The sequence below is a fragment of the Taudactylus pleione genome, unplaced genomic scaffold (genome assembly GCF_031769625.1).
Source record: "Taudactylus pleione unplaced genomic scaffold, aTauple2 ptg000110l, whole genome shotgun sequence".
In the NCBI taxonomy this organism is placed as follows: Eukaryota; Metazoa; Chordata; class Amphibia; order Anura; family Myobatrachidae; genus Taudactylus; species Taudactylus pleione.
In genome coordinates this window covers 2,602,598-2,627,225 of record NW_028284512.1, presented here as the reverse complement: position 1 = coordinate 2,627,225, position 24,628 = coordinate 2,602,598, and the positions used below count along the sequence as shown (strand labels likewise).

Here is a 24,628-nt window from a genome sequence, read left to right as displayed (position 1 = left end):
GTTTTTCAACTCCTAGTAAACAGATAGGGCATAACAGAGATGGACCTCATGGCCTCCCGACACAATCACAAACTGCCGATGTACAGGTCCAGAACAAGGGATGCCGAGGCAACCTTCGTAGATGCATTGTCAGTGACGTGGACTTTCCAGCTTGCGTGCCTATTTCTTCCAGTCTCTCTTCTTCCTCGAGTTCTTCGGAAGTTCAAACAAGATGGAGGCACTGCCCTGTTGGTGGCTTCAGCTTGACACAGACGTCATTGGTACTCAGATCTTCGGAGTCTCTCCATCAACACTCTGTTCCTGCTGCCTCAACGTTTGGACCTGTTGTCTCAGGATCCTTGCCTTTACCAGGACCTGGGTCGTCTGTTTTTGACAGCTTGGCTCTTGAGACATCCCTCCTGAGGTCCAAAGGGTTCTCTAGCTCTGTGGTCCAGACTGTGCTCAGAGCGCATATATATATATTTCCAATGGTGTTGTACCAGAAGCTACGATCTTTAAGTGTTTAGGATTTTCCAGAGTCCAGGCTTTCCTTCAAGCTGGATTAGACCTTGGACTCCATCTTGCCTCACTGAAAGTGTATGTTTCTGCTCTATCCATTTGGTTCCAGCGTAGACTTGCTGGGAGAAGCCTGGGGGCAGTCCAGCATCTTAGGGTGTTGGGCACGTCCGAGTCATGTAAACTGGGGTGTGCTATCAAGCCACACCCCCTTTTTGAGTGCACATGCCAGAGGCGTGTGGAAGTCCAGACTCTAAAGTTTAAATGTTAGGGGTTTTGGTGAAGCTTTGACAGTGTTGCCAAAAGGAAGAGATCAGTTCAATCTACATTTATCAGAATATGGAAGAATGTATTCTGAAGAACTCGTGTGAAACTCTCCAGAGCAGTGCATGGGCGAAGGACAGATATATAGATCTCTATGCAAGGTATCCAAAGAATGTCTGTTACAGGCCAAGGCTGTACAAATGAGGATTCCGGTTCAACTCATCTGTAGAGTTCATGTTTAATGCTATTTGATATTCTGACCTATTTCTGCCACTTGATCATAAAGTTGACCTGAAAAGGTGCAATGAGGCTTCAGGCATTCTTCACATAAGAATCGGTTCCCAAACTCCGTCATTACAGTCCAGATTAAGGATATCCATGCTTCAATCAGTCAGACGTAACAGTAATGGGTATGTCCCGTGTACACTCACATAACATACCTCAAACAGCAACCCTCCAGCTGCTGATGAACTACTCATGCCAGCATACCCTGCAAGAGTTTTAGCATGGACAAATAGCAAAACTGTGTCAGGGCATGCTGGGATGTGTAGTTCTGCAACAGCTGTGTGGCTGCTACTCCTGAACTAGCTGAATAGCTAAGCAGTCACTGTTACACAGCTGTCCCAGTACTGATGTGGTAACCGCTGCAGACACTAGTGATGCTTTTTTTTTTTTATTACTACTATTTACCTCAGGGCAACAGTGCCTAGAATTATGTACGGACCAGCTATGCTTGTGGAAATCCGTTTAATATTTAGCTAGGCCACACTTAAGTACACCTGTACCCTAAAGAAACTTGAAAGAATGATCTATTCTATTTTATGTGTATTGCCAATAATCACCTTGCTTTGCTATCCTCTTCCATACTGCTATGTACACTATGCTAATAGTGGACTAGTTTGTAAATTATGCATCACTGAAGATAGGTCCTTTTATAAAATCATTGGACCGTAAAATAACTTACTCACCCACATCCAGTTAGGAAGATTTATTCTCAGCATAGAGCGGCAAAGGGATCTTTGATAGAGCAACTAATCGTGACTGTGCTGCATATCGTTAATCATGGTCCTGTTTTTCATTTAAGCTTATGACTTTAAATATCTATTCACGGGCGTGGAAGTGTCAATCGCCAGCAAATGGATGGAACCAGTGGTAACACAGGGCCTGATTGCACCATGGATCGCTATTGCTAAAGTGTATGCAGACGGGCGATTGTGGCGTACTGCTCGTGCATCACAGTGCGCGAAAGCACCACTGCAATCACGGAGAACACAGAGTGATTGACAGGCAGTGAGCGTTTGGGGGGTGGTGATGGGCGTGCATAAATTAGCCAGTGCGATTGCGTATGCAGCTTGAGTACTAACTGCGTGCAGCGAGGTTAGCAAATTCTATGTAGGGTCAGGGCTGCTGTAATTCTTATTGAGTACCATCGGTCCCTCACTGTTTATGAAGGTTTGCAAAGTATTATGGATGTGAGATAGCGGTAGTGGGCGTCTCTTTGCTGGCCGTGCGATAGCATTCATTAGCATTTTCACAGCAGACCTGCGTACGATTACGGAGCTGTGATCGCAATAGCGATCCTTAATGAATCAGGCCTACAGTGCAATAGTATCATGCTATTAATTGCATAACTAGAAACCAGTGCACAGACCTCAGACATACTGCAGTTAATGTGGAGATCACATAAGGATCTAAATGACCTGTATTACATTTCTGAGCAGATTATAATTGAATTTCCAATAATTTAGCCAATGACTGATGTAATTAGACGGACAACAGTAATCACATCACACAAAGTGATCCTCACACTCTAATAGAGGCAAGAGTAAAAGCTACTGAAAACTTATAAGCCGATTATAAACATCAGGTCAGCCAATACCACATAGGGACCGTTAAAAAACACCATTCTACGGCTTAAGGAATCCTGATAAACTTCTCAAAATGTTAGTAGAAAAAAAAAAAACCTAACTGACCAAGAGGGACAAAAAACAATTATATATCATTTTTGGTTCAGTAAAAAATTAAAATGGTAGTCCTTGGCAATCCCATGGGTCGAGTTTTAAGCATCATCTGATCTTAAGCTGGGTACAGACTGACAGATATATTGGGCGATCAATTGATCAGCCAATACATTGAGTGCCTGTCGACCAGTGTGTACCAGCTATAGGTCTGAACGACGTCGTTCAGACATTGGCTGTGCAGCACAGCCAATGCCTAATATATCTGTCCATCGGCAAGTGTGTACGGGCGATCAGTGGGACCCACCACTGCCTGGAAGATGGTCGTTCAGTGCATATTAACGACCATCATCTACAGATATATCTTTGCAGTGTGTATCCACCTTTACATGTTAATGTTTATTGAAACAGTAAACAGGATAAAAATGAACTTGATAAAAGATGCAGACTGTACTACAGAATATCTATAAAATATGATTATGTGAAACATTCCTAAAATAATACAACTTCCCCTGTGAGTTCCGAGGCCTGATCTGTCATTGCACCCAACCTCTGCTCTCTATATAATAACACTGTTTGCTGTATTCACCTAATGTCGCTCAGAGGGCTGATTTCTGTACAACTGTGAGCCAGCTGAGGTTAAGTAGAGTACAGTGGAAACTGCTGGAACAAGAATCCCTGTATTTATTACACTGGTCTGGAAGAAAGGCTGCTGTAATCTCTAGGTAAATGAAAGATGCAAACAGGACATTCACACACATACAGAACTTGCAGACATTTCCAGCAAATATCTAACATGGTATACAGCTTACAGGCGATAACATCAGGGAATTGGTCTGTAACCAGAGTGTTAAAAATACAACTTTAGATAGAAGATTGGATAGGCATGGGATATTTTAATTACATATTTGTGATTATTACAACATTTTCTTTCTGTGGGCAAAATATGTAGACTTTAATTTTAAGTTAAGAGAACAGAAAATGACATGTCGCAGTAACAAGTAAACCTTCCAATTCACACTGAGCAAATGGGAGGTTGCTTGAGATCATTCCTCCATCTTTACGACAAACAAAACCAGTTGCAATCAATGATCCAAGAGCTTTATTGATGTAGCAGGCACTTAACAGATAATCCTTCTCTGGACAACATACCCACATTCAGAATTGTATAAAGCAGGACTGTCCAATGGGTGGTATAGGGCCCAGTGCAGCCTGTGGCTCAGTTATCAGTGGTACGTACACCAGATATCGGACAGCACTGTTCTGCAGGAATATCCCAAAGTCTAACCCCCTGCTACTAGATGAGCAACATTGCATGTTTAGGTAAAATGGGCTTTTGGGAGGAGCGGGTTTACAAGAGCTCCTGCGGCTGCCTCGAAAACCTACCTGATTATAGACTGCTCCTTTGGCCTCGTGTGCTGACTGCCAAGCAGAGTGCAGAATCTCTTGCAGGACAATACTGCACAAGTCAATGTATTGTTAGGTTGCAAAAAAAAAAAAATATTCAGTGTATGAGTGAAACATGCAATGTTGCTTCAAAAAATAATAATAATAAAAAATAAAATAATACAGTCTCAACCAATAACACAAAAATAAAACAAAATCATTTCAGGACTTCACTCATGGAAGCTGTCAGTTTAATAAAGTTTACAGGTATCAGTAGAGCAGCGGGCACAGCAGGAGAGTGGCCATCTTTCCCCCAAAACGCCACAGTCGGGACAAAAAGAAAAACAAAAATATATATATATATATACCAAACCGCTCCCAGTGACACTGCAGGTTTAACTTAGAGACAGCACAAACACATCCCGTTTCTCCCGCCCCCCACCACTACAGGTCTTCACCCTTTCTGTGCCAGAGAGGCTGGCACCGCATTGTACTGCATGCCGCTACGGCAGAGAAAAGGGTTAAAGCTCTTTCAAGTAAGACCGAAATCAAGGAACTTCTAAAATCCTGTATATACAAGTTAACAAATAAAAAGCTACCAGTCCTATTTAATTTCAGTAGGTCATTCCTGTTCCTCTATAAGCATACTCACATTTATTTTGAATTGAGAAGAAGAAGAGGGTCAGCATTGCTATTATCACAGCATTAGCAGGACCAATGCAGCCAGTTACCTGCAGCTCCCTGCTGGACTAGAATTGTGGTTGATTCTTGGCATGTAATGTATTTCACCATTCTCCCCCCCCCCCCCCCCCCCCTCAAATTTCTCATCTTAAGTCAGTTAACGTAGCCTTGTTGACAAGGACTGGTGCTTGGAACAAAATATACCTCATTAAACAAACATACATTCATGTCTCGTCCACAGTCGGTAATAAGAAGCATTCCCAATTGAATTTTCCAAAACAGTTTAATGTATAGCACTCTGCAGCCAGGAGGGCCTCTGCTTCCACTCTTCCTTCTCTGCGCTGGAGCCCCGGAACATGAACTTCTGGATTCAGCTAATACAGTCTTTTACACAGTTTTTCGTGAAGTCAAAACTCGGACTATGGACCCAAGGCCTCCTATTACGAATGCCTGCGGGAAAGAGAGAAGATATGAGTTACATTGCTTGAGGATTGTAAATGGAAGCTTTGTTTTATTCGCTTTACCAACTATAGTTCCTCTTGGAGGAAATCAATTAAATTCATAAAGTTTATTAATACACTCATAAAAAAAAACAATAGGTAATATTGTACATTAATTATCCTTTATTTATAGGGCACTAGAAATAGTTTGCTGCTTTGTGCAAAGTGCATAAAAAAGTAGTGTGAAAATAACAGAACAAAAACAGTATATACATGGTAAATCTATGCCAGGCCTGGCAAAAAAAGTTGATCGCTATCTACCTGTAACTCGCAACTAACTTAAAACACAGCAACTGGGAACGCTGGTTTCTGAAGCGATCAGAGGCTAAAGATGCCTCTAATCCGCTTGGAGCCTGCTGGATAGCGATGGTGGGACTCGGGAGCCCTGACGGCGTGGAGCGCTGCCAGCGTGAAGACAGGTAAGTTTCTTCACAGGGGTGTGGGCGGGCTGTTCTGCATTGGGAGGTGGAGATAGTACTGGGGGCATTGCATCAGGGGCACAACTACAGGGGGCATTGCATCAAGGGCACTGCATAATGGGGGCACTGCATAAGGGGCACAACTGCAGGGGGCACTGCATAAGGGGCACAACTGCAGGGGGCCACTGACTGCATAAAGAGCACTACTGTATGTCATAACGTGACTAAGGGACACTACGATGTGGTGTAATGTGAATACGATTGTGCTGCTGTGTGGTGTAATTTGAATTGGGGACACTAGGCGTGATTTCAGCAGGACAGATCCCATGCCCCTTGCTGCAAGGCCACGCCCCCTTTTTGCATACCATGCCCCCGTTTTCGGGCTCGGTAGATCACTAAAGATTTTTAGTTTTAAAAGTAGATCACAGAGTCCAAAAGTCTGGCCAACCTGATATATGCAAATATAGTCATTAGAATTATAAAACCAGCATTGGAGTAACCTGTACCTCAGACAACAGGTGCAGCAGACAGGTTCAGAGCCACTGTTTGCAAAAAGAATACCAAGGTGAGGAGATTATGGCAAAGGTAAGGAAAAGTACTGCTCATGAGAGCTTGCAATCTAAAGGGGAAGGGCTGTCAGACCTGTGTGAAGGAGGGGCACGTCAGTGTGGGTTTATAACTTACACAATTTGGTACCCATCATAGGAATTTAGAGATACTGAATATTGTAAGAAGCTACTGCCCACTTCACTCTCTTTACCGTGGTCCCTGCTCCAAAAAATAGTCATGTTATTTATAATCTGTAGATCAGGATTATTTCAACGTAACAGATTTCATATTCTGAATTTTCACATTGTGGTCAATTATAATGTTATCCAATCCTTGGATTTTTTATCTCCTGGTATCTGTGTTCTCATTACTCTTTAATTCATAATTTAAAATGATTACTGACAAAGGATGTGAAAGATAAGCCGATTAACGATTGGAGCTTTCACTAATGGTAAGAGAGATCCAGAGCATTTAAATGGCTAAGCTTCAACCTCGCTAGTAATCAGAGCTCTGCCATCAGCTTGGATGGCTTGGACGTGCAATGTTACTTTATTAAATAGGAGTGGTCAATAAGCATGCATCCAGCTATTGTAGAACTACAATTCCAAGCATGCCCTATCAGTTTTGCTCTTTAGCCATGCTAAAACTGTTGTAGGGCATGCTGGGATGTGTAGTTCAACAGCAGCGGAAGGGCCGTTTATTGCCCACCACTATATGATTTTGCCAGAAATGAGTAAGTAATAGAGATACCAGCTAAATTTAGTTGTATTCTATCCAAAACTGCAGAAGGAAATGTAAATAAACAAGGTGTCCTCACCATAGGGGAGAGCATCTGAGCAACACAGGACGGATCACGCAGACAAGTGCCTGAGGATACCGGTATCAAAATCTTGGTATAAAATTGAATACTAGATATATTTTTAGCAGAGACTTCCTTTAAATCCTGGTCACTGATCTGGCTATTCAGTTGATGCACCTATGTTTATGTTTATTTAATTAGGTTTAATTTGCTGTATGTCCTGGAAATGGTGATCTCTTTCTGGTCTGTAATCATCACATTTACCTTTTCATGCCACTGTAGCAATATAGCGCTGCTGTTCTCTGTGGGCTTTTCAAACCCCTTGTAAATGTATTTCATAAGCAGGTCAATCCCACTTCGATCCAGTGTTTTTACGGCTTGATCAATCTCATTGCTTTTAAACGACGTCAGGACCTTGAGTACAATTGCCTGGGTTCGTTCCTAAAGTTGAATACATTTGAGAAAGACGTTAGAAGTCCTGTGACAATTAATTACACACAAAAGAACAGAATACCCTCTGCTGAGTTCACATAACATCATTCGTCTTCAGGGGCAACCTTCTAATTTTACTGTATGTATTAATAATATTTAATAAAGTCATGTACAGGAAATAATAGTTATATAAGAAACAATGTTACTTTGGTGCCAATTTCCAATCAAACTAAAAAACATAAAAACAAAAAAAAAAATGACAATCAAGTCAGTGTAATACAAGAAAGGAAATAAGACAGCCCGTTCTTACCTTCACTATTTGGTTTTTGGAGTTGACAGGAGAGTTCCGGAAGACAGCGTGGAAGGCACGGAGCAGGTCCCCTGTACAGCAAGCAGTTAAGGATAACACAGCAAGTTAGGCCTGCTACTAATGACCAAGTAGGGATTTCAAAACCGCAGCCCTCTAGACAAATTGTTGACATTAGCCAAGTCTAGACACAAGCAGCTTCCATTTAAGGCCTTTCCATAAAAGGTTCGTTTTAGAAAAAGATCCAGGCCTACATAATCATGTTCTGTCACCCAGGAGATAGTCTTCAAGGGCCATTAAACGAAGAAACCTGGAGGAACCTGAGCCAAAGGGTACTATACACCAACGCGTTTCACGCAAACATCTTAACAGTATACAAGGTCATTGGGGTGATTCTCTAGCTGTTGTTAGCGGCATGCTCTATAGCAGTTGGGAAGGGGCAAGTTGCCTAATTCTGCATGTTGATGTTATAGAAAGATGCACAGAGAGCGAGCACTACATTTACAAAACATGTAGCCACATAATAGTCTATTACATGCTGGAAAACTACTACGAATAAGCAGCACTAGATTGCATAGCTCTACGATGCAATATGGGACAGGTGAACAGAGCAAAACATTGCTAAGCAAAGGATTCAATCCTCACACAGGTCAGGAGTTATACACCAGTTATAAAGGAAACATGCCTGCGATAAGTGCAGATTGCCTGCGATAAGTGTCTTGCAATATGGAGATAAGGGACAGATTGGAAACGTGATACCCTGAGACATAAAAAGTGCTCTATGGGACCAGGGCTGCCACAGTCAATCATATACAAAAACAGTTTTAATAAGGATTATAACTGGGTAAAATGTACAGATATCTCCATTCTTTTCCATCATAACAAACACTGCTAATAACTTCATGCAAAACGCGATATAACTGTGTAAGTAATAAAGCTGCACTGTGAAACAAAAATGTAGCAAATTTAAAATAATTCATCGTATGAGATTTTTAATGCTGGTGAATGGAAATGTCCTGTGCAGCCCTGATAAAAGGGTGAAAATAGGCCCATGGACGTTCATGCGGTATAGGCTACAACTGTGTGTTCTGTTCTGTAGGAGGCTCATGTATTGGAATCAATGTAGAACATTTTAATTTGGCTAAGTGTCTAAAGCTCACAGTAACCTGCCACTTATCTCTGGATGACAGTGGATTGCTTTTAATCTTGGCAAAGTACAATAAAAATTACGCTTACAATCCCAGTGGGTAGATTTACTAAAGCTCCTAAAACAGACAAGTGGTGATGTTGCCCATAGCAACCAGATTCTAGCTATCATTTCTCTACGGCAGTGGTTCTCTAACTAGGTCCTCAGGACCCCACACAGTTCACGTTTTGCAGGTCACCCAGCAGGGGCACAGGTGTATTCAATGATCACTGACTTGCTATCAGGAACAATAAAGTGTGTCTATTTTAGAAGCTTTAGTAAATCTACCCCCTAGTGTATTAGATTCATATCAATACAAACTCCAGATGTGTCTTCACACATTTGCTGAAGTTGCGCCAGAAAGCCCCTCTTAGCGCGCCAGGTCCCGTGAGACTCTGCTAGCGCCGGGCGTCTTTTTTTGCAGAAAATGCATCTAAGTTGCAATGAGATGCGACTAAAGGCTCATACACACTACGATAAAAATTAATGATATAGAAGATATCGTTAGCGTTCATATCGTCCAGTGTGTATAAACAATATTGCTAACACGGCGCACTCCCGCAAATAGTTAATGTCTTTCATCACCTGAACTTGCAGTCCAACCTGACGATATCGTCAGGAACTGCATGTTCAGGGATGAGTGTGACGTCACTATCGTTCAGTGTGTATGCACGATGTCGTTGACCCGGGAGTTAAGGGAAAACACTAATGATATCGCTCATGGAGCATATCATTAAGGGTATACCCGGCTTAAGACACATCAGGAGACTGCTGATTAATTTGATATGTGTTCACTTGTATATCTGTGTGCAACTGAATCTGTATACAAAGTGCTACAATGTAGTGCATTAAACCCTACTGTTTCCACTTGCGTCTATTATACAGACATGGCCAAAAGCTTTGAGAATGACACAAGTATTGGTTTTCACAAAGTTTGCTGCTTCAGTGTTTTTAGACCTGTTTGTCAGATGTTACTATGGTATACTGAATGTAAATTTACAAGCATTTCATAAGTGTCAAAGACTTTTATTGACAATTACATTAAGTTTATGCAAAGAGTCAATATTTGCAGTGTTGAACCTTCTTTTTCAAGACCTCTGCAATTCGCTCTGGCATGCTGTCAATCAACTTCTGGGTCACATACTGACTGATGGCCGCCCATTCTTGCCTAATCAATTCTTGGAGTTTGTCCACCCACCTCTTGAGGATTGGCCACAAGTTCTCAATGGGATTAAGGTCTGGGGGGTTTCCTGGCCATGGACCCAAAATTTTGATGTTTTGTTCCCCGAGCCACTTAGTTATCACTTTTGCCTTATGGCAGTGATTCCCAACCTCGGTCCTCAAGGCACACTAACAGTCCTGATTTTAGGGATATCCATGCTTGTGCACAGATGGCTAAATCAATATAACTGAGGTACTAATTAAGTCACTTGTGCTCAAGTATGGCTATCCCTAAAACCTGGACTGTTAGTGTGCCTTGAGGACCGTGGTTGGGAACCCCTGCCTTATGGCAAGGTGCACCATCATGCTGAAAAAGGCATTGTTCATCACCAAACTGTTCTTGGATAGTTGGGTACCATTCTTTATTCATGGCTGTGTTTTTAGGCAAAATTGTGAGTGAGCCCACTCCCTTGGCTGAGAAGCAACCCCACACATGAATGGTCTCAGGATGCTTTACTGTTGACATGACACAGGACTGATGGTAGTGCTCACCTTTCCTTTTCCAGGCAAGCATTTTTCCAGATGCCCCAGACCATGTGAAAGGGGATTCATCAGAGAAAATAACTTTACCCCAGTCCCCAGCAGTCCAATCCCTGTAGTTTTTGCATAATATCAATCTCTCCCTGATGTTTTTCCTGGAGAGAAGTGGCTTCTTTGCTGCCCTTCTTGACACCAGGCCTTCCTCCAAAAGTCTTAGTCTCACTGTGCGTGAAGATGCACTCACACCTGCCTGCTGCCATTCCTGAGCAAGCTCTGCACTGGTGGTGCCCCGATCCCGCAGTTGAATCAACTTTAGGAGACGGTCCTGACGCTTGCTGAACGTTCTTGGTCGCTTTGAAGCCTTTCACACAACTATTGAACCACTCTCCTTGAAGTTCCTGATGATCCGATAAATGGTTAATTTAGGTGCAATCTTACTAGCAGCAATATCCTTGCCTGTGAAGCCCTTTTTGTGCAAAGCAATGATGACTGCATGTGTTTCTTTGCAGGTAACCATGGTTAACAGAGGAAAAAGAATGATTTCAAGCTCCACCCTCCTTTTAAAGCTTCCAGTCTGTTATTCTAACTCAATCAGCATGACAGAGTGGTCTCCAGCCTTGTCCTCGTCAACACTCTCACCTGTGTTAACAAGAGAATCACTGACATGTCGTCAGCTGGTCCTTTTGTGGCAGGGCTGAAATGCAGTGGAAATGTTTTTGGGATTAAGTTCATTGTCATGGCAAAGAGGCAATTAATTGCAATTCATCTGATCTCTCTTCATGACATTCTGGTGTATATGCAAATTGCCATCATAAAAACACTGAAGCAGCAAACTTTGTTAAAACCAATACTTGTGTCATTCTCAAAACTTTTGGCCATGGCTGTGCACAACTAGATCAGGAAAACAAATTCAAGATACATGTATATAAAAAAAACTTCCTAGCACAGCCTGAGTAGGATAAACAAAAAGAACAAAACTCCAAGCTCGATGACCTAGAAATGTGCCACATTCACTCAATAGAATTGTAATCTTAAACGGAATACACACCTAACAGATATGGTTGTTCATACACACTGAACCACGGTCATCTGGCTGGGGGGGGTGTTTGGCGGCCTCTGCAGATATATTGATCATCGGCTATGCAGCAAAGCCAAAGCGATATGTCTGAACGACGTCGATCACAGACATATCGCCGGTACACACTGGCCGACGCACACAAGATATATTGGCTGATCAATTGATCAGCCAATATATCTGCCAGTGTGTACCCAGCATGAGCAACAGGATTCAAAATGGTCCTCTTTCAAACATTTCAACACAGAGATTACAATATGCAAAATGCCAATAATGATAACTCAGTCCATTCACCATTAATGGTTGATGCATTCGTATTTATTATCCATGGACGTACCTGCAGTCGCAAGCTGGCCAGCCTGCGTAAGCAATGGTGGTTGCGATGGGGAGCACAGGCAGCGACCTCGGGCGCAGAGCTAGGAACGCAGATGCCGACAGGAGGCTTCTCTTCTCTTCAGACGTCTCCTGCAGTATTTGAATTTTAGCAGGACGGAACTGCAATGCCTCATGTGTGGCTTTGCAATTCCGCCCACTGCTGAATAAAGCTGTGTCCAAGAAATTTCTATCTAGTATTTCTTACACTTCTTTAATGTGACCAACAATGCTAGAAAACCAGACGTATAGTTTGGCAAGGTGAAAGAGCCATTGTTCAGCCTTTCACTCCTAATCATCATTCCTCAAATATACAAACAAAATAACAACAAAAATTGTAAAACATTTATAGGATAGGCAAATTTATATGTACTTTCCACAATGAAACCATGGGCTCCCATTAGCAGCATAGTTCTAGCAGATAGATTTGCACTGAGGGAAACCTAGGAACTTAAGACACAGATACGCTAGGCAGTCAGGAATAGTTTTTCTGCTGTAGTGAGGTTATGTTTAGGACATGCCAGGATAATGTGCCAACTTGACACATTTATGTGCCACTAGTTGAAGTACCCGGCATTGCCCGGGTTTAAATCTTTAAAGTTATTAAGTTTTATTAAGTGAGGTCATCCAAATTCATCCTGTGGCAGGCCCATAACAGGCTCCCTGTGTCAAAGTTCCCTCACAGCGCACTCCGCTGTGAGATCTGACCGGGACCCCAACCATTCCATTAGGCATCCCAGACCGATACCCCTCTGATGTTTTCATCCAAATCCATACAGTGGAAGGCCCAGAACAGGCTCCTCGGGTCAAAGATCTGCCCAGGGTACCCGGGTCAAAGTTCTTCCCAGTGTACACCAACGGGAGGTTCGACCAGGACCCTAACCCCCGAGTATGTCTTCTGGCAACCAATGTTACCATTTGTCCAAATCCATCCAGCAGAAGGCTCATAATAGGCTCCCTGGGTCAAAGTTCTGCCCAGTGTACACCAACGGGAGGTTCGACTGGGACCCTAACCTAAACCCTAAAAAATGTCCAGGATCCTACTGGACCACCTCGCGTTGGTTTCATCCCAGTCGGTGCAGGGGTGTCCTTATGCATAACTGGACAGACAAACAAACAGACCAATTAAATTAATATTAATTATGCTATTTAAGATTGATTCTAATTGAATCTTATTATCTGTATATTTCACCATCTTTTGATATATTGGAGGGTGTTTGTATTTCACTATTATTGTACGTTTATGTCAGTATATGTTAATATTATTGTACGTTTATGTCTGTATATGTTAATATTATTGTACGTTTATGTCTGCATATGTTTACTAACTGTACAGGGTATTTAGAATCTAATATGTATTAGACCAAACATTAATTTTCTTGATAATTTTTAAGAGTTGTGTACAACAGTGAGTTTATATTAATGATTAAATATTAAAAGTTATGTTTTATCATACATAAGATTAATGACAGTTTAGAGTACTCACCAAACAGAGTTTTTCCTTTCTTTTCTCTTTTTCCAAATTGCTTATGTACCATAACTCTAGTGAGCACCACCACTACCCGTTTCATATATATTGATTCTGACATAGATTAACCTGGGAATAGTGGTATAGTATTTATATCTTTAACTTAACAGCCAGTGCGACGTTCTTTCCCATTTTTCCCCTTTTCCTTTGTTTGACATAATATTATATATAAGATTGCTGTAAATATAATCAGAAAATGCATTGAAGCTATTCAAATTCCATTTATCCTCATGCTCTTCAGCAAGTGTTTATTGATCTGTTTGTTCAAAATCTAGCCACACAGGTAACAATTATATGTGCCACTGTTTGCAAATGAATTACCCAGACGTTATTTTGTATGTTCAAACATAAGTCAACCCAATCAAAATCCGATCCGGACAGATCAAATACGGAACAAGTATACAAGTAATGACAGTACCATTTATATGCGAGTGGTTATTAATTAACCTAACTGATTACACCTTTGTTTCAGGGCCACATCTTTAGCCATAGTGAACAGAAGTACTTCTTTTTCTTCCTGTGCTCAGGCAAAATATTGGGTCCGCGTACTGAGGCGAGTTGATGAGCATATAGCATCTTTTGCCCTCTTGCACTTGAATTACGCAAAGAAGTACAATTGAAATGACAGTATTTAGCTGGGTACACATCAGACGACGTGTGTACCCAGCGATGCAACCAGCCACCCCCGCCAACGGGTCAACATATCGGGCAGCTGTACACACTAAACAATCCGATGCCCGACTGCCCTATATGTTGGCCCCTGCTGCATCCCGCGGCATGCGATCGTCAGCCACATCGTCAAGTTGTGCTGCATGTAGGGATTACCGGACGATGCGGCTGAGAACCCTGTAGGAGCGCGCACCGGCCGACATAGTGGGTACACACTAGACAATTTTGAACTATCTATTTTAGTTAATTACTGTTTTAACCTACACATGACAATGATGATCATTATCACCTGTTTGGTATGATTGGTTAATCACACACCTGACTATTATCCTACAAAATCCCTGACTTTGTGCAAGTGTACCTAGAAGAATTGATGCTGTTTTGAAGGCAAAGGGTGGTCACACCAAATATTGATTTGATTTAGATTTCTCTTCTGTTCATTCACTTTGCATTTTGTTAATTGATAAAAATAAACTATTAAACACTTCTATTTTTTAAAGCATTCTTACTTTGCAGCATTTTTTCCACACCTGCCTAAAATTTTTGCACAGGATATTAGCGACCCGTCCCGGCTTCACACAAGAGCAATTGTGAATTTACAGCGATAGTCTTTTTTAACCAAGGTTTTATAAGATTGCCTTGTAGATTACATTAGTAATTTTTCCTCCTGACATCAACATGAAAAGATTTAGTTTTGAGGTGACACGCAAAAGGGCCACAAAAAGTTGTCCATAAAAAAAAAAAAAAGTCTGCACAGCAGAACCCCCACTGACAACCATTTAACTTTATCGCCGAATACAGTTTCTTGAATGATTATGTTCTACATAGACTGGCATACCCCCTTTCCATACAGTCCCTCCCTAACCCTTTTCTTCCTTCCCCCTCTTTACCTACGTTATCGGATTCTATGTATCTTATTTGGTTTATCTTGTACTGTTTTATCATATGCATTTGCAAGGATGTGTTGATTTTCATATGATTCTTTCAGACAATTTGTCTGGTAATTTCCATATATACTACAGGTTGAGTCTCCCATATCAGAAATGCTAGGGATCAGGAGCATTTCGGATTTTTTCGGAATACCTGGGGCCCGGCATGTGCTGCGGGTGGGTCCAGAAGGTGTTGCGTGCATGCTGTGGGTGTTGCGGTGGTCCAGCAGGAGCTACAGGTGTCGCATGGGACCGGCGGGCACTGCGGTGGTCGTGAGGGGTCCGGCGGGTAAGGCAAAAGACTCCGGCGGGTGCCATGAGGGGTCCGGTGGGTGCCGCAGAAGGGTCCGGCGGGTGCTGCTGGGAGTGGCCTGGCGTGTGGACCACACCCTCACCGCTAGTCATTGGCCACTGACACTAGTGACGTCGGGTCACGTCGTGACGTCGCAGATGCCCCAAAATATTCAATTTTTTGGAATATTTCGGTTTTTAGAATAACTGATATGGGAGACTCAACCTGTACCTCAATCAATACTGTATAATATGTTAAGTGTCTGTACCTGTGCTCTATTTATCGTCATGCCAAAGCAGACTCTTACCGGGAATTGGACTGGCTTTTCACATAAATTAAATAGGAACGGTAATAACATTTAAAAACTTAAATTTTTTAGCAGTGAACGGGGCTTACATCAATTTTTCTGGAGAAACCGGATAATACGTATCAATCGCTACATGGTATAAAATAAAGTCCATCGTTGTGATACATCTTTAACGGTTTAGGCGGCATAAGCAAAGAAACCGCTGGGACGTCCGTTTTTTTCATGGACTTGCTTCACTAAAATTGTTACTGCTTGGCAAATGCGCTACAGAATAGTGAAAACTGCATCAGAATCCGTCCAGTGGTTCTCGAGATTATCCCGAACACACAGACAGACTTTATTTTATACTACGTATAGATATTGTAGATGGTGTACCAGCACTGTATTAATGTAAGCAATGAAGATAATATAGAAATGATCTGTAGAAAATGTAAATACTAAGTTTTACATATATGTTTTGGTGTCAACAAAAATTGTTATTTCACGCTGACATTTGTGTTAAGTCACAACACGTATCTCTCTTTAAAATGATGTTAAAAAAAAAAGTCACATCTTTAGCAGAAACCGCTGCCAAACCACTGAGTTTCATCAAATCGACATTTCACATCACATTGTTTTAAAATAAAAGAAATAAAGGATGTCAGTGTTCTCCCCAGGCTGTTTTTTGCGGGCGCACCACCTGGCATTTTGGGAGCCTGCAAGTGGGGACAGTATCTGGGAGCTGTATAAAAAGGACCAGATCCTACAGACATTGCAGCTTCTTCATAATCAGACAACTGGACCTCTAATAAGAGGAGAATTAATATACAAAATGTTATTTCAAGTTTAAAGCATTATGAAGGTCAGGGTTTAAAACATTTTATCATTGCGAAGGCCCCACCCGGCTACTTCTTGATGCCACCCGGCTGGAAAAACATTCTGGGGAGAACACTGGATGTAAAACACACAGAGGGGACCAATGTTTACACAGAAGTTAGAGCCGACTAGCAATGCCATCCACACAGGGAACATCTGTTGACTATCTTGCAGGTAACACTTCCTAAAAACAATACTGGGATATTTATTGAAGCGCCAGGAAATATCATTCAGAGACATCTGCACTACCACATTGACTTACGGTCACACCAGAGTGAGAGAGTCATTAAAATAAAAAACATGGGTACTTTTTTTTTACAACATAAATGCTTTTATGTAACAGGTATTCAGTGTTCCCTTTGCACAAATGAAGTCAAGTGAAATCAGGATTTAGTTGGGGAGATTTGAAGTGCTGTTGCAAAAGCACATAATGGGCATTGCCAGCAGTTGAATCAACCCCTAAATGTAACATCCTTCATTCTTATCTGACACTAAAATCTCTCGTTGTTGCCTTGGTTTTAACTAGAGCAAACAGCACTTCCTGTTATTGTAGATCAAACATAATTTTTTATATTCTCCTGCATTTCAGGTATGCACAAAGACAAGGCCAGAAACAGCTATTCTAACGCGTTTATAATGCGAGTTCCTGCCACACTGCTCACTCCTCTCCCCAACAGGATCAGTAGAGGTCATTGCAAACAGCTAAAGTGCAAAACTGCAGCACAAATGCCCTATTGTGAAGGTATGTGCCTACTTTTGCTCGAGTAAACAACCAACATAATAAACTAGGCACAGATTCCTGTCCTGGTGCAGGTTTTATTAAAGACCAGGGCAGTGGTGGACACTTTGGAAGCAGACAAATTACATGCACTCATCCACATGGAGAACTGCACATTTTGCAGTGTGTAAATGACTCTTCACATGTCACTACGGGTTGGATACGGGATGCCGGTGCTCGGGTTAGCATACAGACACTTGTTGGTCGGTATGCTAACCCTCCCCCACTCCCTACTCTAACCCTCCCTCCCCAGTTCCTGACCCTAACCCTCCCCCCCTTAGTGCCTAGCCATAACCCTCCTCCCAAGCCCGCTACTTACCTTCAGATTCTGGAACCGGTAATGTAAGAGTCAGCATCCCGACTGCCGGGACGCCAAACGTATCCCGTCAGTACATTGTCAAGAGTATGAATTCACGTGAGTAAAGTCGCATATCCACTACACGAGAGTGGAACGACTGTACGATTACAACATTGCAATTGTACAATCGTCCATCATACTGTGCAGTGGATAATGTGCCCACACTGAACGATATGTCGGTCAGTGCAGGCACCATCCCTTATCCCCGAACCTGCACAGCCTGACGATATCGTCAGGTTGGCTTGCATGCTCAAGTGATGACAAATACCGACAACGACCAACGGGAGCGCGCATCGCTGGTCGATGCCGACATATTCACTGCACGATTAATGAACGATTACGGTGTTGTAATGGTTCTTTATTCTCATGTAGTGGATACGCGCCTTAAGAAATACACAATCTGCACTTCCCAGCTGTCACGACCAGGGTCTCTCGGCATGGTAGTCGACGGTTAATACCTGTGAGGACGCTATGGCGATGGGCGTCTGGCGGTGGCACTGGTGCCTGGCGGGGAGCATTGGCTGTGCGTGGTTCCGTGTGGGCATACTGTCACTCTGGTCTGGTTAGGCCTGGTGGTGCTTCTGTTCCGTTCTGGCATGGGCGCCGCCATCTTGTCTCCGGTCAGGTGACCTAGTTGCCCTATCCTGTTGTGTCACATGCTCCTCTCTGACCAGTCACGGCTGAGCACTGGGGATTTAAGGGAGTTCAGAGCTCCCTTGCATTGCCAGTGTAACGTGTATCTCAGCCTAGCTGAGAGGGAGTTCTCTGTGCTTATCCTGTTCCTGTGAATTCGCTGTCTGCCAGTCTGCCTGTCAGCTCCTAGCTTTCGCTGGACTACCCCGCTTCCTCCATCACCCTTTGCCCATACCTGAGTGCCTGAGCCTGCTGACATCCTGCTCATTTGCCTTAGTTCACTACCTGCATACCTGGCTTAATATCTCCTGCATCACTACCTGCATACCTGCTTGATCATGTTCAGTCTCACTACCTGCACACCTGGACAGCTCTAATTGTTTCTACCTGGACATTAACCCATTGCTCCCACCACAGAACTCTTGTGCACATTTATATATTCCTGGACTTTTATTTACTGCCATAGTTTATGTCTTCTCAAGCACGTATTAAAAAACCTAGTTTTTTATTCAAACCTGCTTCTGTGATCGCTCTTGCTACCACCCCGGGTCCACAAACAACCAAGAACATAACACCAGCATTGTAAAACGGTCACGCCACTTGCAGAGGTAAACACATAAAAATAAGCTGCAAATTTACCACTGATCAACATTAGTAACACAAGCTTAATATCACAGCCAGCAGCAGGCAACTGTCTTCATACCACAACATTTAGCCCCATATGACTAATGCCTACTAATGATCCTATTAATAGTACTGTTCACTGTAAAGAACAGGCCCTACTGATGCTGGAAGTGATCCAGCTGCTGAACCCAAAAGCCCATCGGTCAGAGGAACCGATACAGCGATTTATGCATTGTCAATATTTACGCAGATTAAGCGATTTTCAGCCAAGTGTGAAAGCCACACTGCACACGCGCAGCACTTGCTTTATTATTACGCCCATACAAACAATACACTCGCAAAGTGAGCGACAGGTAGTCAGTGTCTGGGGAGGAGGTAATGAGGGGGGGGGGGGGGAGGGCTAGGTAAACCCAGGCGTGTCGAAACAGTTTAAAAGCCTTTTCATCGTTTCATGGACGTGCATAAGTTAGCCATTGCCATCCCCTTCACAGCATGAGAGCTCTCAGCGTGTCAGGAAAGATGCAGAGTTTGAGGTTCTACTCCACTCAGAACCTGCATAGCTGCCAGATCTGCATCGATGTTCCCGATGTTTACGCTGATACATGTGGCGATGTTTGGGAACATGTGAAGGGCATGTGAGGGGATTCTAGGATAAATGATGTGGGAGTGCAGAGATCTTTAGGTGCCATCTTAAAAAATAAGGGTAGTGTGTGGCCATTTAATGTTTGAAGAGCAACACATGCTGTCCTTAAAGTATATATCGGGGTGCCCATCAATGTTCTAAACTGCATTAGAAAAATGGCAATAAGGGGGGAATTCAATTGTTTTTGCACACCCGATCGCCAGTCTAAACTAATGCTGGGTACACACTGACAGATATATTGGCCGATCAATTGATCGACCAATATATCTGGTGCCCGTCAGCCAGCGCGTACCAGCCATTTGTCTGTGAACGACGTCGTTCACAGACATATCGCGTCTCCTGTGCTGCACAGCCGATGGCAGATATATCTCCAGATATATCTGGCCGTCGGCCATTGTGTATGGGCGGTCGTACACATGCAACAGAGGCCGAGGGGGGGGGGGGTGGCGGACATGCCCCCGACCCGCCCCCTGGGCGGCGGTACCCGCAGCCAGCAGCAGATGATGGCCGCTCAGTGTGTATGAACGACCATCATCTGCAGATATATCTTTGCAGTGTGTAACCAGCATAATGGAGTGATATTCAATCGTTTCAGGTTTTCACACGTCACGCCCACATAAACTGAGTTTAGCTGCTTGAAGCGGCTAAACCCGTCTAAAGTCCTGCTTACCGTGCCTAAACAGTAGTTTTGCCTCACCTCAGGAGAGTGCGAGCAGAAGTAGTGCATTCACGCCCATTACCAGAAACTATTAAATAGCTCCGACAGGTGTGCAAAATTTAGTGAATCCCCCTCCTCCCCTTCCATAGAATCTAATTGGTTGCTATGGGCAACACCACTTGTCCACTATAATGGAAATGTCTTTTGGTTAAAAGAAAGACATACACAGTCATACTCAAATGCTGCCAACAACACAGCTAGGATTTAGAATTCTAAAATAAATACATATTATGACTGCATACATTGTTTTATCATTTACTAGAACAGGGGAAGGCAACCTGTGGCACTCCAGCTGCTGTGGAACTACACATCCCAGCACAGCCAGACAGTTTAGGCATACCCTAATAGCAGACACTGTGGCAGGGCCTTTAGGGACGTGTACTCCCACAGAAGCTGAGGTGCCACAGGTTGTCTGCAATGAAAGCAAAAAAGCTGAAGGGACATTTTCCATGTCTTGTATAGCAATGAACGATTGCATTGAATCACTGTACATGGCAGGCTTAACACTTCTCACGGGAATTCAAATGTCACTTCAAACTGGGCGCCCAGTCACAAGAGCTATTTTTAGTACTCTTTATTCAGTGAACTTCTAAAATAGGGAATTTGGAACAAAACTTCGATCTGACAGCACAGTGGGTATGTATAAACCAGAGCACAGCCAGCATTCAAATATTCACTATGTGCTGGCAAGTATACAGGAAGAATGCGAGGAATACTGTATATGCAGCGTGCTGTGGAACCGAGAGCACATCCTCCATGCAAACTGACACTAAGTAAACGTGTGTGTATAACATCAGACTCTTATCAACACAGCAAATCAACTTCATTTAAAATCAGAAGATCAGACAGGACAAGTACAACATATCAAGCTCTACTGACTGCAGAAGGTTAAGCTATAGGTATCATGATGTAGAAAATGCTCTTCAGTGCAAAGACTTAAATACATTTAAAACATGTAATATGCATTAGAAATGCTATTCCACATTATTTTGAGGATTAATCACGGAAAAAAAAAAAAAAAAACTTTGCTGAAAATATATTTTTTTCTTCTCCAAGAGGGCAAATTTAATTTGGCAAGATGCTCCCTGGGCATAGTGTCTGCAGACATACCAGGCACTTAAGGTATTGCTGACATCACTAGCTTTCCCTCACACCTCTATAGGGTACGAGTGAAAACTTGCGTTGTGCTGTTCCGGAACGGTACATCACGCCGATATCTGGAATGGAATATCCCCCAGGGTGATCCTTCATTGTAGTCCCTATCTCCAGCTGTACATCTAACAATAATATAATTGTTAACTGTTCACATATACTGTATACAAAGATATGGTCATAAGATAAAGAGTAAAAGGTGCATAGTTACAGGCATCCTGACATAGCGATAAACACAAACCAATGCTGGGTACACACTAGACCACAGGTTCTCAAACTCTGTCCTCAGGACCCCAAACAGTGCATGTTTTCCAGGTCTCCTGACAGAATCACAAGTGAAATAATTAGCTCCACCTGTGGATCTTCTAAAATGTGTCAGTGAGTAATGAATACACCTGTGCACCTGCTAGGTGACATGCAAAACGTGACCTGTGTGGGGTCCTGAGGACAGAGTTTGAGAATCGCTGCACTAGACGATATGTCGTCCGATCCGGCGGTTCGGAGCGACATAGACACAGTCTAGAGTTTACCCGCTGTGTCGCTGACGATGCGCACTCCCGCGCGCCGTCAGCAACATCCTCTTTTGGGCCTGCATGCAGGTCCGACATGCGCTATAGTTAGCAAGGGCCATGCTGCCAAACGCAACATGGCCCCCGCCGTCACTCCTGGCATCAGCAAGTGTGCACTTGCCGATGCCGGATCCTGTCCCTGACAAGGTCGGGCACTCTACATCGTCTAATAGTGTGTACCGTTCTTTAGAATAATGAATAGGGCGGTTAGGATTATGTGGCTTCTGCCTCAAACACTTTAAGATATGGTACAAAGTTTACATTAAAAAAAAAAATGCAGCATGTGTTAAAGGCAACGATCAAGCCAGGTTCAAAGTTTTATGGGGTTAGTAAATAGGTATCATTGGCACATCCTATGTTATCAGTGTAGAGAATCTACTGTGCAATCAGCAAAAGATGTTATGTATGCACAACAAGAAAATAAATGCATTTTTATACCGTAGCCATAGTTGCTCCATAAACCAAGGAGGAATGCAACACTCTCTCATTACTAATACAAGACGGTCTTTTATTTACAACCCTTACAAGACAAACACAACTAGGGTGTGGTGGGTGATAGCCCTTAGTTACTGAAGTTACTCCCATGCCAGTGGCAGACAATAACATCCATTTATTGGGGGTGTAAGTAAGCTTATGCGCCTTTAAAATGTGGATAGATGTAGATTCTGTAGAAACCTAGATTTTTTTCCTGCTGCTACTTACATTTCTGATTAGGTACGGACACCACTTCCCTAGCACCTACATTTTATAAGTGTTTCAACTTACTGAAATTCCATCTATGCACCACAAGTATTTGTTGCACCATAAAAAGCCTTTTAAAAAGAAAATCTGTTAAACTACAGCACACAATGCAATACTACACACATGGTCTTTCATCTCTGTCACAGAAAGGATAATTCAGTCACTTTACTTATCATTTGTTCTTAATAAAACTTACAAAAAAAAAATGGAGCACAGAAATGATACTTTAGAACAAACCTAGACAGACAATGGCTCTTCTGCTGTCACGGACCTTCGACATCTAGCATGCCCCACCAGCAGTTGCTGGAACTTGTAGTACCTCACAATATCTATCACTACTTTAGGCTGTAATAAACGTTTAACCAAAAGAACCGGCAAAGAACAGGGGATACAATGCACATTTCTACAGCAGCTGTATTACAACACAGCAATAACCATTGTCCAAACATCTAACTTGTCTATTGCACAGGACATGGGGACCAAGTGGCGAAAGCAATTTACGCCAGACAACTGTATAAGAGTGCCCCCCGTGTAGCAGGGCTGTAGAAGCCACCCATAGCTTGACACCTGGACGCAGTGTTGTCAAACTCGGGCCATCCAGCTGTAGAGGAACTACACGTACCAGCATGCACTGCCACAGTTTTGCCATTAGGGCATGCTAAAACTGTGGCAGGGCATGCTAGGATGAGTAGTTCCACTGCAGCTGTTTGACACCCCTGCTGTAAGGTTATAGTCACTGTATTCACCAAACTCGGTCCTCCAGGCACCCTAGAGTCCAGATATCCATGCTTGAGCACAGTTGACTTCAGAAGTACCTCATTCATTTTTATTTAAGCATCTGTGCTCAGCCATGGCTATCCTTAACACCTGCACTGTAGAATATAATATATAACATTTAGTTCAGGTGCAGTCAGGTATGTGGTGTAACCTGCCCTCCCACCACCCCTGCTGAGTACCAGGGAGCATCTCCCACCATCAGAAGGATATTGCCTGATCAGACCGTCCACCTCCCCCTCGTCCGGTCCCTGGGGCTCCGCCGGCTCCTCCTGCAGCTGATCGTCCACGAACTTGTTCTCGTCGTACTCATCGATGTCCACCTTGCGGAAACGCGACGACAGGGTGTTCTTGGCCATGGCGGGGAGCCCGGGCACCTGGGGATGGGGGGTGTGACACCTGGCAGGGGAGGGGGGTGGCTTGGGTGAAGAGCCCTGATGCTGCTGCTACTGCTGGCAATACTATGACAGGGTGACAGCGGCTGCAGGAATCAGGGTGACCGGGAGATGGGGTGACAGGTGATGGGGCGGGTGGCCCGGCAGAATGGGGTGACGGGAAACACCACGCTGACCTGAGTGACGGGGGGAGGGGGGGATTTGGGATGACACGGAGGGAGGTGGCGGCTCTGGTCGCTGTCACGGGCTTTCCGTTCCTGTCCGCCCGGCTCCCTCCGCTTCCGGTGACTCCGGCGGGCGGAGAGTGCAAAGGAACCGGAAACGCATCAACGACCCCATAGGAGGAGGGAGAAGCAACATGGCGGATGCTTGTTGCCTAGCAACTGCGGCCCGGTAACCTGAGGGGCTGACCTGCCAGATTCAGGACAGCCCCCCGGCCTGTGCTTCCCGTTACACGGAGCACCACGTCACGTTGTACAGGAGATAAAGTGTGATTTAATTCTCCCTAGTTATTACTGTATGTATATTTATATCTCACT

At 43.4% G+C, this 24,628-nt stretch overlaps 1 protein-coding gene across 1 annotated transcript; it reads right to left on the bottom strand.

Moving 5' to 3' along the window:
* Positions 1-5,048: 5,048 nt before the first annotated feature.
* On the bottom strand, positions 5,049-24,418 carry ARPC5L (actin related protein 2/3 complex subunit 5 like). Its single transcript, XM_088471099.1, has 4 exons — positions 23,908-24,418; positions 7,794-7,866; positions 7,316-7,492; positions 5,049-5,234 (listed from the first exon to the last, which is right to left on the bottom strand). Exons 1-4 carry the CDS (start codon positions 24,051-24,053, stop codon positions 5,172-5,174), a joined length of 459 nt encoding a protein of 152 aa, XP_088327225.1. The 5' UTR covers positions 24,054-24,418; the 3' UTR covers positions 5,049-5,171.
* Between the last annotated feature and the right edge of the window lie 210 nt (positions 24,419-24,628).